This window comes from Gymnoscopelus braueri (genome assembly GCF_963280865.1).
Source record: "Gymnoscopelus braueri genome assembly, chromosome: 13".
NCBI classification, from domain to species: Eukaryota; Metazoa; Chordata; class Actinopteri; order Myctophiformes; family Myctophidae; genus Gymnoscopelus; species Gymnoscopelus braueri.
The window spans coordinates 51392849-51410379 of NC_137615.1; the positions used below are offsets into that span (position 1 = coordinate 51392849).

The window sequence follows — 17531 nt, forward strand, 5'->3', positions numbered from 1 at the left end:
ATGCCCTGTCGACGAGTGACGTGTGTATGCGCTGGAACTCGGATGGCACGGGTGGCACTTTGGCCTAACCCCTCATTCTTGCCGAAGAGGTTGGCTCCAGACCACACTAACCAGGTCATAAGACTGGCAGCTTATGACCCCTCAGGTCTGCAGGGTGATGCTGCTTTGGCAAGGCAGCTCTGCCCGGTAAGGGCTTTGAGGCATTACATACAGGTGACTGCTGGGTTCCGTCGCTCTGACAGCCTGTTCGTCTGTTATGGTGGGCATAGAAAGGGGCACACCCTGTCCAAGCAGAGACTATCTAAATGGGTTGTCATGGCGATAGAGGAGGCATACAGATCAAGAGGCCTGCCACCACCTCATAATATCAGAGGCCACTCCACCAGAAGCGTTTCCACTTCCTGGGCGGCCCTACGAGGGGTTCCTCTGAGCGAAATTTGTGCGGCAGCCACGTGGGCTGCACCATGCACCTTAGCCCGGTTCTATAGGGTCAATCTAGCTGCAACCAATGCGGTTGCGACTGCTGTTCTGGGGGTCCCTTAGGCCGTTCCCGGCAAGGTAAGATTCCTCGTGACTTTGTTGATACTAGTCATCCAGTGTTAAGCACTGCCTCTGGCAGTCAGGAAGGACGAAATAGAACATAAGTTACGTATGTAACTATGGTTCTATGAATCCTGGATGACTGCCAGAGTTCCCTGTCACTCGGAATCTCGCGAGAAGATTCCGCAGGGAAGTCATTAATGACGGCTGTGGGCTTATGTACGCTGACTACTGCGTTCCACGCCCACCGTCATTATGTCACAGCTGTGACTTTGTTGATATTAATTACTCGACTGTACGTGCGTGAGACGGATATCATCCAGTGTTAAGCACTGCCTCTGGCAGTCAGGAAGGATTCATAGAACCATAGTTACATACATAACTTACGTTTCAGTGGTTGAGCTGCTATACACACCCAATGGGGCACCATAGGACCTAGCCCTAGAATGTCTGTGATCTTACATACATTTCATGTATTCCAAATACACAGTCATAGAACGCTCTGGACGACGCGCTGTGTAGCTCACGATCTGCGCGGGCATAAAAGTGCTCTAAACTCCGTCTGTACTCACCCAATAATTAATTCCTAATTACTTGGAGTCAGATATTGTCCTCTAGTTTCATTTCCATTTGAAAGTTCTGCCAGAAAACGTGTTTAGTCAAATATCTCCACGTTTCCACGAGCTGCACACGGACGACTTTCTGTACGGGCGAGGGGCCTGGAATGAGTGCAGGACTGAATATATCTAAACTTCCTTTAGGACGCACAAATGTTTGGGGCACACAATTGGCAGGTGATGTGATTCATTACCCCGCACCAATCACAACGCACCTGTCAATTGTGTGCCCCATTCATTTGTGCTTCCCTGTGTCAATTTGTGATGACGTTTGTGGTGATCAGAGGAAGTTTTGATAAATTCGGTCCTTCACTCAAGTCTGGCCCCTCGCCCGTACAGAAAGTCGTCCATGTGCAGCTTGTGGAAAAGTGGAGATATTTGACTAAACACACGTTTTCTGGCAGAACTTTCAAATGGATATGAAACTAGAGGACAATATCTGACTCCAAGTCTTAGGAATTAATTATTGGGTGAGTACAGACGGAGTTTAGAGCACTTTTACGCCCGCACAGATCGTGAGCTACACAACGTGTCATCCAGAGCGTTCTATCTATGACTGTGTATTTGGAATACATGAAATGTATGTAAGATCACAGACATTCTAGGGCTACATAGGACCACAATGGAAACAAGCCCCCAGGTTATCCTTTTAGAATTATTGTATAACTGTACCTTTTTTGAAAACTTTTAATAAAGTATTCAATCAATCAATAAACTATAACTATATTGGTTCCTCATAAATATTTTTTTATGATGTATTACGGTAATTATTACACCTAATGGAATGACTATGATCACTATTAAGTCGTATTACATTATTAGAGTGTGATGTGATAGCAAATTCACTCACTTTTACATTAATAATTTATTCATTATATTTAATTGCATAGATTAAAATTGGGTTGCAGGTTCAAACTATTAGCCTAAGTAACATGGACAGGTAAATACAATATGTCAGAACGAATCAATCAGTAGTCATTTCAAATCAGACAGCGCTCCTCTCTAACTTTTACACTGGCAACTATGGTGCAGTGCAGTACTGTACCTTTAAGACTGAGGGCCCTATCTTGCGTGTCTTATCGCCAGGTCTCAGGCAGTAATGAAGTAAAAACGCCACCATCATATGCGCAAACATTTTGCGACCTGCACTGAACGGAAACACTTAAAGGAGCATTTCACCCTTGGAAGAACTTACAGTCACTCAATGTTAATAATATTTGTAGTAGACAACAGTAGCAAATTTTGAAATTTGCACCCTAAGGCCAGAACAATATAGAAGTATGTGTTTTTGACTGGGGTTTGACTGGACTGCTGCATTACTACAATGACCATAATGCTTTGGGGCACTGCCCTTCCTTGTGGGGAGGGAAGGCTGAGTGGGGGTGTGGTCTACATTGTAACTTTCCCCTCCCAGTTCTCACTACAACAACATCAACACATGTTGATGTTGTCATCAACATCAACCAGTGTTGCCATGTCTGCTTATTATAAGCGACTCTGGGACTTTGTAAATATTGGTATTTGCGCGTTACTTTTTTTGGGCTTGTTTTTAAATACATAAATAAAATAATTGTATAGCCTACTTGTCCATGGACCCTCATCTGAAATTATAATTTCTGCCAAGGACCCCTGTACCAGATTTGTGTTGTTAAAATGTTTAAAAAATATTCCATATATTTAGCGCTTTTTTTCCTCAAGATTTCTTAGAAAATAGCAGATCTAAGGATAAGGATAATTCCTTTAACAGGTCCGTTCATGAAAGTCCTTACGGTCTTGTTTCCAATGAGGGCCTGTGAGCAATTAGGGGTTAAGAGTCTTGCTCAGGGACAAATTTCATTTCATCGACACTTTTGCTGGCCTGGCCTGGAATCGTACCTGGGGCAGCAGGGCCTCTGGCTCCCTAGGCTCACTAACCACTCCGCTATGGCCGCCCCTATCTACAACCTCACAATGCGTCACATCGCTACCGTTGTGAGCTTGTAGATCGGCAATTTTCAAATAGCCCATGTCTAGGTTTCAAGTGCTCTTGGCCTAGGTATTTTCTTTTGGGCTTGTTTTCATAGACTTGCTGCTACTTTCTCTCACAAGATCTGGCAACACTGAATAGACTTGAATGTTCTGTTCTGTGAAATTATTCAATCTTTGCTGCTGTTGTATTGGGAACTGTATTGATTGCATCTTTTAGCAAACTAAATATCATGTGTAAATTAGCAGAGTAGCGCAAATGTGTGTGTGTGTGTGTGTGTGTGTGTGTGTGTGTGTGTGTGTGTGTGTGTGTGTGTGTGTGTGTGTGTGTGTGTGTGTGTGTGTGTGTGTGTGTGTGTGTGTTCAACATTCCTTCCCAGTTCCCACCATGAAGACAGTCCGGTGCTGGTGACGTCCATCTATAGTCGGGACATCCATGGCGATGAGGCATAGTCAACAATATTATAATAAAACAAAACGTTTCATACTCATGTCATGTGTGATTCCTTATTTCTGAGAACATAATGTTTCACTGTCATTTCCAGCTATATTCTTTGGACTAAACTTATAGAACACATGATGGCCATTACTTTAGAATAGATGACATGCTAATGTTCAAATACTCTTGTCATACACAGCCTAATCGTTTTTTTTTCTTCAAATGAGACCGTTTCATGCTTTCAATTGGTGTATATGGATAATATTAGGTTTTACTATAGCCTATTGTATCTAAGACCAGTCAAGTTAAATCCAATGTGCTGGGGTCCCCAGAAAAATAATGATTACATGTAGAAGTAAATACTAACAGAATGTACAAGAGTTTTTCACTATTATATCTGTAATGCTTACAGTCATGTAATTATGTACCATTCTGCCAAATGAAAGACCATCTCCTATCCTTTATCATGAAACAGTTCAAAAGAACCCTTATAGAATTGGGTGTACATACATTTTGTCATTATAAATGCTCACACAATGTAGAATATACCAGTGAGTAGAGCAAGCAGTGTGTAAATGTAACCGTTTTATTTAGAAAAAATATATATATGGCTGTAGTCCCAGGTCTTCATTAGCAGTTCCTTCATTTTTGCAGGCTGATGACAACTTTCTGTCCTGTCATTGGAAAGAACACATTAGATTAGACTTGTAGTTTACACGGATATCATCCGACGTGATACATAATTTATTCTTAGTTGCATGCGCACCGAAAATAGCAAACCTACAAGCTCACAAAGTGTCGAGTCCGCGACGCAGTGTGAGCTTGTAGATCTGCTATTTTCGGGACCCGCCGAGCTGCGCCGACGTCATGAAACTCAGTAGCTCTGAAACATGACAGTCATGGCGGAGCTTCAACCTGGTGTTTGCACTTTCTACATGTACAGACCGTACATCTACATAAACGTTCAGATTTCAAATATAAAGTGCTGACCTCATGCCACGGATGTTACAATTTGAATCGGGTGGGTCTATGTATCAGATCTTCCGTATTGTTTAATAAAAAGCATTTTAATCCAATCGGTGGCCATTTTCTCCTAATGCTTTCAATTACGCGACCTTATCGGTTTGGATGTGTATTGCACTCTGATACATTATACATCTAAGAGAAAATGGCCACCGTTCGGATTTAAATGTTTTTTTATTGAACAATACGGAAGATACGGGTACTTAGACCCACCCGATTCCAATTGGAACATTTGTGGCCACGGGGTAAGAACTTTATATTTGAAATATGAACATCAAAGTAAACAATAACAAACGTTATTTTATTAGAACGCCATCAGATCAGGACGCGTGTTGCCTCAGGCTCCATATACCTTCATCAGCTAGTCTAATCTATCCGAGGGATACAACATGAGATTAAAATGATAGTGGCGACTTTACAGCAATGTTTACTTACTCGAGAGACAAGCGTCCACCGTCCACGGTCCGTTCTTCGGTGTACTCGTGTTCAAATAAGTAACCCTGCTGTATTTCTGACTCCGAGATAATGTCAAAATAGTCATCTTCCTCCATGGAATGGTCCGACTCTGATATGTTTACAGACGCCACGTACATGTGAGGTAGCTAATGGGAGTGGCCGAGTGGGGAAAGAAGGTTGAACAAGATGTTACGGCGTCAACCTTCGGGGACGCTCCTTTGAGCTATGGGGGTTGGTTTGGATCTGAACTACACCTGTAGTCACCTGCAGTCATGTAGTGCGGACATAAGGTGAGAACCTTTCCGAACACGCTTTGGGAAACGTCTCACGGATATAAAAATCTAAAAACACAGATACAACACAAAAAACACATCAGGATCATGTTTATGGGTCCTAGACTTCATAAAAATAGGATTTTTTTAAAATCAAAATCGGCGAAGTGTCCCTTTAAGAATCAAGACTCGTCAGCATATTTAGCGCCTGAGCGAGTGTTTGTATGTTAATTAAGGGCGCTGTGTGCAGTGTGCGGTATCTGCTGTTTTGCCCCTTGACTTACCAAGACTCACCGCGTAGGGCTAGGACGTGCCTCTCTCTCATCCGCGTTAATTCATTATTCATAAACAGTTAACATTGTTTTCAACAGAACTTCTGAGTTTGGTTATTGTACCAGAATGTTCTGGGAAACAGGAAACAGTTCTGTAAGATAGATTGATTGTAATGGATGAATTTCAATGGGTCAGGCTGACCTAAATCTTTATTAACAGTTTGCAAATAGTACAGTGGTACGATTATACAATCATGCTAAAAGGATAACTCAAAAAGCCCTTAAGGGCTTGTTTCCATTGTGGTCCTGTGTATTCAATTCATCGAGGCAATTTAAGACATCCAATAATATACAAGACATCATCAACACTAGTATCAATAAAACACATATGTACTGTAAACATGGGGGGGGGGATTTCTGGTGTTAAGCTTAGACTTTACTAGGACCAGTAACAAATTGCAGACAGATGCTCTTTTATGGTGGTTTTGAAGGAGGGTAAGAAGTCACACTTTTTGAAAAGGGAATCCTGTGATATATCGCGATATTGAAAGGTGACGATGACGTATTGACGTCATACCGTATCGAGATATTTTAAATATTTGTTTAAAAATGTCACCTTTAATTTGTTATCACGTCACAATCTAATAATGTAATACAACTTAAAAATGATCATAGTAAGTGTAATAATTACTGTCATAAGTAATAAAACATACAGTTAACTGATTATTTAATGAGTAAAATAACTGAAATAGTGACCCATTCATTGTGCATATAATAAAATACAGCACAATTACATTGAATCACAGTTATTTTTTGGAGTTCAATGGACAGGTGGAGCCAAATTGGGAGGTTTTCATTTGTTACTTTCAATGGTGTGACGTCACATTCTCTTTCTATTATAGTATAAATGAATAACACCAAAATATTTTTTTTTTTACATTTAACACTATTTATTAAGGTTTTAAAAGAAGAAAACAAAAGGGTTGGGATATGTCTCCAAAAGAAGAGTCCTAATGGAAACTGGCTGTTGACAGGAGCAGTATAAATATCCATGATATTTGTGCCTGTCTATCCAACTCCCTGACAACATACAGCTGTTTAATTTAATCCTCCCAGTGAAGTCATTTATAGTGGAATTTTTTTCCCTTTGTGTGAATGCACTGATGTCTTTTCAGAGCACTTAACTGACTGAAACTCTTCTCACACTGTTAACACTGTGGCAAGAGTGTTTCTCCAGTGTGGACACAATGGTGTTTCTTCAGGTCAGATGACTGAATGAAACTCTTGTTACAATGTTTACAGTGGAAAGGTTTTTCTCCAGTGTGGATACGCTGGTGTGTCTTCAGGTTATCCGACCGATTAAAACTCTTGTTGCATTGTTTACAGTGGAAAGGTTTTTCTCCAGTGTGAATACGCTGGTGTATCTTCAGGTTACCCGACTGAATAAAACTCTTGTTACAGTGCGTACAGTGGAAAGGTTTTTCTCCGGTGTGGATACGCTGGTGTCTCTTCAGACCTGAGATATTGAATCTCTTGTTACAATGTTTACATTTGAAAGGCTTTTCTCCATCTGGTTGAGTTAAAGTCTTGGTAAACTGTTGATGACTGTAAGATCCTGGTTGATCAGTGTCTCCTTGTTCCTGGCTGGTTGTAGAGCTGGTGATTTGCTGACAGGCTGATGAGGTGATCTGTGCATTCCTCAGCATTTGGCAGTAGAGGTCATTGTGTCTCCTCCTGATGTGTTTATGAAGGAAGACCTGAGATGTGAAGCAATATGAACACTCAGAACAAGAGAAGAACTGAGTCTGGGAAGACTGGAACTTCACTCCTGCGAGGGTGGGGGGGGGGGGGATAGGGACAGAGGGGAGAGAGGGGCGAGAGAGAGGAGTAGAGAAGGGGAGAAGCAGGTTAAAAATGGTGAGTACAAATACAACTTGAAAGCTTCCATCATCAAACAAGTCTGTTGTTTAGGAGAATTACGGCTCCCCTGTTAATATTTCTGATCTGTTTGTATTTTTCATCAACCTCTTTTATTCTAACTCCCAGTTTTCCCCACCCATGTAAGTCCTGTCCCTGTGTTTAACACTGACTGACCTCCACTGGTCTCCTCCCAATCATCGCTGTCTTCAGTGACTTCAGTGTCAGATTCAAGCTCGACTTCAATTTCAGAGCAGTGTGAAGAGATGTCTTCATCATCATCTTCACTTTTCACTGCTAGTAATGTCAACTTTGACCCATCAGGCTCCTCTGGTCTTTGAAGTAGCTCCTCCTGTTCCCCTTTAATCTGTGGAGGCTCTGGTTCCTCCTGGAGCAGACTGGGGCTCCTCTCCTCAACCATGTGCAGGATGTCTAGGAGCAGAACATGATAGTGAATAGTGGATTCCTAAAATGTCTGTGTTCCCAGTACAAAGTGAGCTATCACCTACTTTGATTGACTTAACATTGACTAACTACAGGTTACTACAGGTGTTTCTGAAAAGTTGTTTTAGCAAAATACATATTTTGTATTTTATTTGTAATTTTTATCATTAAATTATGAAACAATATTAAACCATAAAAACACATGTCAACTGCGATTTGGGAGTAAATCAGGCCAAACCGTATAGAACAGGGTTTGCCTGTATGTAAAGTATGTATGTATGTATTTCCCCTCAAAAGTAGACCAATCACAGTGCATGACATCATGAAACAAAAACATCTCTACCCATGAAGTTGGGTCATAGTTTAAAATCTAGTAATGGGTCTGTGAGTCTTTGAATCTGTCTGTCTCTGTGTTCAGGGTGAATTAGACAAACCGCTGTACCGAGCAGCACCAAGTTTCTGCACAATGCAGGCCAAGAAAGTGTTTTTCACATCTGAATAGAATGACTTAAACCCTCTATAGTCTATACTTAGTGAGATATTGTGAGCGTGTAGATCGGCTATTTTCAGCGAATTGTCCCCGTGAATAGGGATGCTAGGTTTCATGTGGTTACATTTTAAATCAAGAAGCTGAGATAAAGCGTGACAAAGATCTGTGATGTCACACAAATCAGACTAACAGACCCATTTCTAGATCTCACACTTCCTACAGAGCCACGCCGTAAATTCGATTTTCAACTACGACCCAAGTTTCAAGTAGGTATTGCAGGCTTTCATGGCCAGAGATGCTTCTGTTTGATGACATCAGCTGTGATTAGTCTACTTTTGAGTAATTCACTTTTTGTTGCCACCGCACTCTTGACTCCTCTGGTGCGATATCTACTTAGACCAATAACATTTAAATAAGTAAAGGGTCGCACTCAGAAGGACTTCTCCATGTCCATGTTCTCCAAGTCTTTACAATGAAGGACAAATGTTTCGGCTATCCAGCCTTCGTCAGTGTACTTTTGAGTAGGCATACAAACAGTGGATACAGACAAACCCTGTATATGGTCTGGCCTACAGCCACATTGAAAAAACATTTACAATGTAAAGTTATATGCTGCAGTTTTTCTTTTACATTGCATTTGCACATAAGAGGACCTGCTTTTGGATATAATAAAGTAATAACAATACATGTTAAAAATATGTATTTTTATTAGTATTAATTTTTACCCCTTTTTCTCCCCAATTTACTCGTTAGACCAATTAATTCCTCAACACACACATTTGTGTGTTTCCACTGCTGTTGTACTGTATCCGAATGACTCAAATGCCAGTGAGGAGCCCCCACCGGGAGGACGTAGTCACGTAGCACCTCCGTCCTACTCCTCACGCCCCAAAACTCCCTGCTGACAGGTGCCGCCCCCAGCCCATAGGAATACGTGCAGTGATATCACCCTCCCCGCACGGCTTCCCTCCCCCGAACACGGGCCATTTGTGTTCGTATAGACGCTAGAGAAAGCCGGATGCACCACGGTGGATTCGAACCCACTACCTCCGCGGTGGTGGGCAGGGACTTTACCACTGCGCCACCCGAGCGCCCTAAAAACATATATTTTTGAGAGATATTGTAATGATGGAAAAAATGAAAGAAAGAGAGAGAGAGCACATGAAACTTACTGAGGTGTGAGTGGTCTTCAGGATCCTCCTGTTTAATAGAAATGTCCCTGGATGAGTCTGGAGAGTTCATCTTCACCTGCAGTCTGGACTCCACACACTGGTCTGAAATGAAGCAAGTGAATAAGGACCTTAATCCAAGACCGGGAACGCATCTGTGTCATTTTAAGATTTCTTTGGCTATTCAAAAATAGCAGATATACAAGCTCACAGAGCTGCACCGAGTGCCACGATACAAGCTTGTAAATCTGCTATTTTTTAAAAGAAATGTTGAAAATGTGTGCAAATCTTTGAATATATATATAATTTTTTTGAAGCGAACATTTATAACTCAAATCTTTGCTTCTGGGGATTCTAAAAATGTCAAATGTTTTTTTGTTTTTTTAAAACTTATGTTGCTATAATATGAGGACCACCATGTCAAGGACCACCCAAAGGTATATGTAAATTGTGGACCCGCACCCCATCTCAAATGTTTTGTTCCAGGGACCCCTTGAAGCAAAGATTTGAGTACAAAATGTATATATGTATTCAAAAATGTGCACAAGTTTTCAAAATTTTCTCTCCCAAAAATAGCAAATCTACAAGCTCTTATATTGTAAGCTTGTATATCTGCTATTTTTAAATGGCCAAAGAAATACAAAGAATGACAGACACAGATGAGTTCCCGGTCTTAATGGGTTAATAACTGGAGACCCGTGGTGTCAAGAATAACAATAATATCTTCTGAAGGTAAAGGCAAAATAGCCTTATTTTATAGTAACTATTTTGGCCTGATGGTGGCGCCAGAAGAATCAGGTCATTGAGACACTCTGTTAGGATTAACCTTCCAGGGAGCATGCATGCACAGAGGAAGCTTCATGGCAATCTGTCCATTAGATGTATAGACATCTTGTGTGCAAGTGGCTTAAAGGTGGAGTTAAAGGAAAGGCGTTTGAGCACCAAAATCTGTCAGATTAATCCTTGCTGGGTGCATTAAAGCCAAGGACTATTCACTGTAACTGTTGGAAGAAGCTGCATTCAGTCAAAGTTGGCACTGTGTGCAATGTGTAGTGGAAAAGCCCATATGATCAGAAACAATCATACAGACTATGGTAGGGTGACCATACGTCCTCTTTTACCCGGACATGTCCTCTTTTGGGAGGCTGTCCGGCCTGTCCGGGTTTTTTTTTTAAATCCTTCAATTGCCCGGGGTTTTGAGACTTTGGGTAGCGTGTACTGTTGTATCTTAGCAACTATGAAAGCGCTAACTGTCTTTGTTGGTGTTGCCATGTCGCTTATTTACCGCAACTTCTGGTAAAAAATGTGCTTGTTTTTCTGGCTTGTTTTTGGCGTACTGTTTCCTTATTTCTCTCAAGATACTTGGCAACACACACACACACACACACACACACACACACACACACACACACACACACACACACACACACACACAGCCTGTCATTCAGTGATCCCCGACCCGACCTAAAGACACATGCACTGCCCCCGTGAATGAATCAAAATGCCGAAACGCAAAAGTAATTTCACAGATGAAATGCGGAAATAGTACCCGTATTTTCGTCTGGGTCGTGACAAATGGGAAGCAGAGTGTACTGTCTGCAAAGCTGGACTATTTCTCGGTGGCAAATAAAGGTTCTTCAGACCTGCAAGCCCATATGGCCACTACAAAGCATAAGAAAGCTGTGCAAGGTGAGACTTCTTCTGCCAAATTGAGATGTTATTTTATTTGGTTAAAAAGCTGAATTATTAAGCTGTGATTTTGTTATCTGAAACAAACAGAGGAGACACTTTAAATAAATAAATATATTATTTATGAAGCAACTTCTTTGACTATCTTTGGGTATTTTTCAGTACCTCAAAGAGGCCCAGAATTAAAGGGTCTACACCATGAAAATCACTTTTTTCTTGTTTTTTTTTATTTTTTGGGGTCCCCAGTGTCTCTTGTATCATTTGATGGATTTCCAGAATGGGCGTGTCTGAACAGGCGATCTCAGAATGGCAATGTTTCTGACATCACAAACATCAATGATGGCAAACCCAATGTTAAATGAAAAGTGCCCGAATCGCTCCGAAACTTTTTCTACCCCCCTAAGTGGGGGTCTACGAACAAATACTTCGGGCTCGGATTTTGGCTCCGCCCCCCGGAAGTGGGTGAAACAGGCACCTCAAACACTTGGTGGAATTGTTCAAAAATGTTCAAAGTGTTATTTTTTTCGATTTTGTATTTTTCTTATATGCTTCTTTTTATGCAGAATTTTTCCTTTTTTTTAAATAATTTTTTTAAATATTTTTTTTTATTAACAGACATAATTGCTCAGTAGCCTCCCCCTGCCCAAGAGGACGTTTTGGTATTGCAGCTGAAAGTGCTGTGTAAGCCAGAGACAATTGACTTGGGATGAGTATATCTGAGTGATGATTTAGGCTCAAACCTTTTGAAAAAGGTTTGAGGGACATACACCATATGATATTAAATATCAAATATATTTTTTTAATTCATGGTGTAGATCCTTTAACCGAATTAAGGTACCAAAAAAAAACCCCAAAAAGTTACAAATGGGGGGGAAGGATGAAAAAAAAAAAAAAACCTGACACGTTAAACCTGTCAATATGTGTTCTGGAACCGAATGAACCGAATTTAGCAGCACTCATGCGTTAGGTGTCCTCTTTTGGGGAATTCAGAATATGGTCACCCTAGACTATGGATTTGCATAAATGAACAGTTCTAAATAAAACAGTGTACTGTTCTTGAATCTTTTCTTCAAGTATTTGTATTCTTCTTATTATGTTTTCAATTACTATTTCCTTTCTATCCTATTTAATTTGTATGTTATCTTACTCCACACTGATGAAGCACAATAATTTCACTGCCAATAGTGCAGCTGCCAATAGTATTGTATGTGTATGTGACAATAAACACCTTGAAGCTAGAAAAAAGGGAAGAAACAAAGAGACAGACAGAGAGTGAAACGTACTGAGGTCTGGCTGGTCTTCAGGTTCCTCCTGTTTCACTGAAACGGGTCTGGCTGCGTCTGGAGAGTTCATCTGCAACCTGCAGTCTGGACTCCACAGAGTCTGGAATGAAACAATTAAAATCCCAAAGTTCAGATTTCATTACAAAGACTTTAAGAGAGACGTCTCTTACACTTAACTTCAACAATAACAGACAATAATAAAGGAGTAAGATGGTAATCACTTGTCATTTGGGCAAGTAACCTTTTCACATAAAATGTCCTGAATAATATATAATAATACATATAATTAATATCTTCGTGTAATCCTCTCTCTGATAGAAAAGGTTCCCTCTTTAAGGCAAGTAGAACAATTTATTTTCTTTTTAGGAAAATAATTCTAAATTATTTAGTCATGATTTGTGCAAATTAAATACTAATAATATTAATAATAATAATACAAACATTGTTTTATTTCTTTTTTCAGGTAAACACTGCTCAGGTTCACTACCATAATAGTGAAATGCCCCTTAGGTCAATTGATGCATTGAATATTGTATTAACAGTTTGCAAAAAAAGCACAGAAAGTACAGTTCTATACAAGGTCTGCTGAAAGGATCAAAACCCAAGAAAGCGCTATGGCTTGTTTCCATTGGGGTCCTGTGTATTCAATTCATCTAAACATGTAATGAAAGAAAGAAAGATATACAATACTATGCAAAAACATCATATGAAGGAGTAGTAATCAAAAAGTAAAGTAATCATAATAAAGACAACATTCTTATTTTAAACAACAACAACAACAACAACAACAAACATGCCTTCCTCAGTAATGTATCCTGGTAGAAAACACACTTGAACACCTCTAATGTGGAGTGTACCCACTTGAAGCTAGCTTAGCATTAGCATTAGCCCACCACAACAACAAAGAAAAGTCTTTGAACGTCGTGTGTAAATTCCTCCCGTTTCACAACGTGCCAGCCTGTCACTCTTTACACAGACTGTCGCACAAAGACACACTCAGACAGAAGTTACACAAAGGTTTGTTCACTGCAAACTTATATTATAACACAGACTTTCTCTGTATCAGTTCGTTCACTCTCTGCTCTGTTTTTTTGGCTCACTGAGAACGTGATGACGTCACATCCTAAGCGTAACGTAAGCCCTGTACAAATTGTGCAACACAATACAAATAGGTTACCGTAATAGACAGAGTAAGGGCGTCATCAAATAACAACACTTAACAGAAAGAAAGAAAGAAAGAAAGAAAGAAAGAAAGAAAGACAGAAAGAAAGAAAGAAAGAAAGAAAGAAAGAAAGAAAGAAAGAAAGAAAGAAAGAAAGAAAGAAAATAATAGGCCACCGTTACATAGGGGGTTGAACGTTGACAACACGTGACGTCATTGCAGATTATCAACAGAACAACGTGCTTTCGGCCGTGTGGAGATGTCGCCATGACACATTTATACACAAGCCCAACAGTATATAAAGCGTCTACAGGACGTTAAAAGTTCATTCCTTCTTTCTTGTCACAGAGAAAGAACAGAACCTAAGCAACAGAGAAGACGACTGATCCATTATTATGGCTGTAGTTACACTGTTGTGGTCAGACCTGGTGGAGATGGAGGAGTGCAGGGAGAAGGAGTGGAGGATCAAGGAGGATGAGTGGGAGGCCATTCAGGAAGAGAAGGAGGAGAGGATGGAGGAATGGGAGTCTCTTGTGGCCGACTTCTTTTCTCTCCGCAAGGTGGAGCAGAAGGAGACTCTTCAAGAGACTCTGCAAGAGTGGGAGAAGAAGGTGGATGAATGGGAGGCCATTCAGGAGGAGAAGGTGGAGATCATGGAGGAATATGAGTCTCTTGTGGCCGACTTCTTTTCTCTCGAGCAGCCTCCACCATATTCCCCATCATATTCCATCATGGAGGAATATGAGCAGCCTCCATCATATTCCTCCATCATGGGGGAATATGAGCAGCCTCCATCATGAATGAATGATTCATCATCTCAAGACCCTGCACCGACCCCCCCCCCCCCCCCCCCCCCCGCCCAACGGCCCTTTTAAGGATCACCTTCCTCTCCTTTTGCTGTGACCTTGCCGTGGTGGAGAGGCTTAGTGATTCAGTGATCCTTGGTCCTATTCTGGTGGCAGTTGACCCTGACAGGTTTAACCACACCGGATTGGTCACAGGAGAGAGTCCAAACTAACAACAGCAAAATCAGTCTCTGTAGTGAAGTCTGAATATTTACCATAACTATAATATGAAAAATTATTAACATTATTACACAATATTAATATTATTACAGTGTCTGTGTGTCACACATTTTGACTACAGGCTGCTGCAGTTCTTCATAACACTGATATTCGTCAAAAATAGTTTCTTAATACTAATAACATTGTGGCACTCTTTGATGTTCTGTTCAATATTATGCCCAGTCCCTTTGTGTTTTATTTGAGGTTGTTTTGTGGAAGTAACACAAAAGTAAGGCAAATCTAATAACACATTAATTACATAGAAAGTAATGTACCTGTGTCTTAAAAGTAACTTCCCCAACACCTACAATACCTGCACATATAAATTCAAGAAAAAATATGCATTAAAGGCTTGCAAGACTTGCAACATAATCTTTATTTGTTTTGTACAGTATTTCCACTGGACAACTTTGAATTCAATATTATTTTCTTTACATTTCTAATATTGTTAATGCTTTCTATGTTTGTAATTCTTATTTTCATGTTTGTGTGTCATGTTCAGTTTAGGTGTATCAGTTTCTCGTCACTCATTCATAGTGTCAGTAAAGTTAAGTCAAGTCACAGTTTAAGATGGGTAATTGTAATTGTAATTGTAAACATTTGTAGCATAGACAACATTACTTGACTAATCCAAGCATGGGGCTTCATCGTTTTTGATATAGACAACAGTTTCTAGGACGGAAGACAAGAAAGTCAGATTTGAAATATTTTAGTGATTTTTCTAATCAACAGATAGCAGGTTCCTGATTATTTCCAGACCTGACTCCTGACAATCTTGTGGTTTAAACACAATTGCTCAACAATATAGCCCCAAGTATCCAATAACCACATCAGGCAATAAAAACAAGAAGACCAGAAAATCCCCTTTTTGTCTCATGGTGACGGCACTCATTCTGATGGCACTCATTCTTCTCAGAAGTGGTTCGAAACGCATCAGAATTGAGGTCCGACAAGGGGGAATTGTCCCTGTGTCAATGTAATGTATCAGAACATACATATACCTCCATTTGTATGTTTTGATCACGTTTTAATGTAAATTACTTCACAATTTCAGAACAAAAAAAAGTCAAGTAGTTGCCTGTTTATACTCCACCCAGTGGAAGGAGTACAACAAGAAAAAGGTAGCTTCAATATCAGTCTTCTCCTCTGGAGGGGAAGGGGATGCCTGATTTTGGATTCGTTTTTCATTGCAATTAGTTTGGTGCATTCTCTTTGTTTTTGCTCCTTGCCGATAAAACTTTTATAGAAGAAAAACTAGGTGTAAGTAACTGACCTATCAGACCTTCCACTGAGGGTGAGAGACTAATCTATTGATGGCTGTGTGAAGATTGCCAATTACAGTCAAATGACAAAAGGAGATAACAAAAACTTTAAGATCAGTATTTCACTCAACCCACAAGCTTTGGTGAAATAAGTTGACAAAAGTAAAGGTCAGAATGTGCTTTAGTCTTCTGAGTCAGGTGACACAGTGAATGTTATAGCTATCAGTATACCTGATACTTTGTCCAACAAATTGAAACCTAATTAGACAGCCTGTAATTTGTAGTCCTACACAGTGAAACCCACAAAAGATTAGACAGCAAACTGCTTTAGAGACCAGCAGTATGCAATAAATCAAGTCTACCTTTTTTTATTTTTATTTTCAGACAATTAATTCTGATTAATTGGTTCTGATTCAATTCCTTATGTAGGTGCCCACATACAGAATGCCACTTCTTGGAAGAAACAATGGAAAGCAATGTAACTTTTTAAGATAAGAGCAGCAATGTTTTTGTACAAAATGTGTGCACATTCAAGTACAAATGAAAGGAAAAAAGTAAAGGAAAAAAATAATCTATAAGTCAATGAGATACACATGAACCTCCAGTCTTTGTCGGTCGGATCGGCACTTCAGTGAATAGGAGTGCATTTAAAAAAATATATATATTTGATACAGTCTGTTTCTGGCGAAAATGTAACTAATTCGGCGGAAGTAACATTATAGTTTTCTCACCGTCAGTTGATGCTTCATATCCATAAGAGTCAAACCGCCAGGGTCATGTTTATTTTTGGAACACAGTTCTTATTTGACGCGATATTAAATACGTCTATGGGGCTTCAGAATGGGGGTGGAAAACCACGAACCAGGTAGACGAACCTAAGATGTGTAAATTACGTCAGACTTTGGTGCTCTATTATACGACAATTATGTACAATTTGTTATATACAGTATGATACATCAAGTCATAATCTGTCATATTATACAAAATTCTTCATATAACGTGTGGACATTTGTGTGAAATAAAAACATTTCTACAAAAAAGGAAATATATGTATTTTAATGTTTGAAAATACACGTTAACACGAATCCAACATAAGATTAGCAAAGTGTAATCAAACAAACAAACAAACAATTTTCCACAGCATTGATGGTAGTGCCGTCAAACGAATCTGTGACGCCATCAAAGCTGCAGTGGTGTAAAAACCTGCAGTGGTGTAAAGTAACAAAGTACATTTACTCAAGTACTGTACTTATTTTGAGGTATTTGTACCTTACTTGAGTATTTCCAATTTCCAATACTTTTACTTCTACTCCTTTTTTTTTAATTATTTGAAAACTTTAGTATAGTTACTTTGCAGATATAAATTATTATATTATAAAACATACATTAACCACTTCAGCCCTATTTTATACCTAGGATATCTGAAAATAGCAGATCTACAAGCTCACAACGCATCAAATCGCGATG

General features: G+C 39.8%; 1 protein-coding gene across 1 annotated transcript; it reads right to left on the reverse strand.

Annotated features, from left to right (window-relative positions):
* Positions 1-6304: 6304 nt before the first annotated feature.
* Positions 6305-12694, reverse strand: LOC308098225 (uncharacterized protein). Its single transcript, XM_080446486.1, has 4 exons — positions 12577-12694; positions 9608-9709; positions 7679-7933; positions 6305-7412 (listed from the first exon to the last, which is right to left on the reverse strand). Exons 1-4 carry the CDS (start codon positions 12644-12646, stop codon positions 6793-6795), a joined length of 1047 nt encoding a protein of 348 aa, XP_080302612.1. The 5' UTR covers positions 12647-12694; the 3' UTR covers positions 6305-6792.
* Between the last annotated feature and the right edge of the window lie 4837 nt (positions 12695-17531).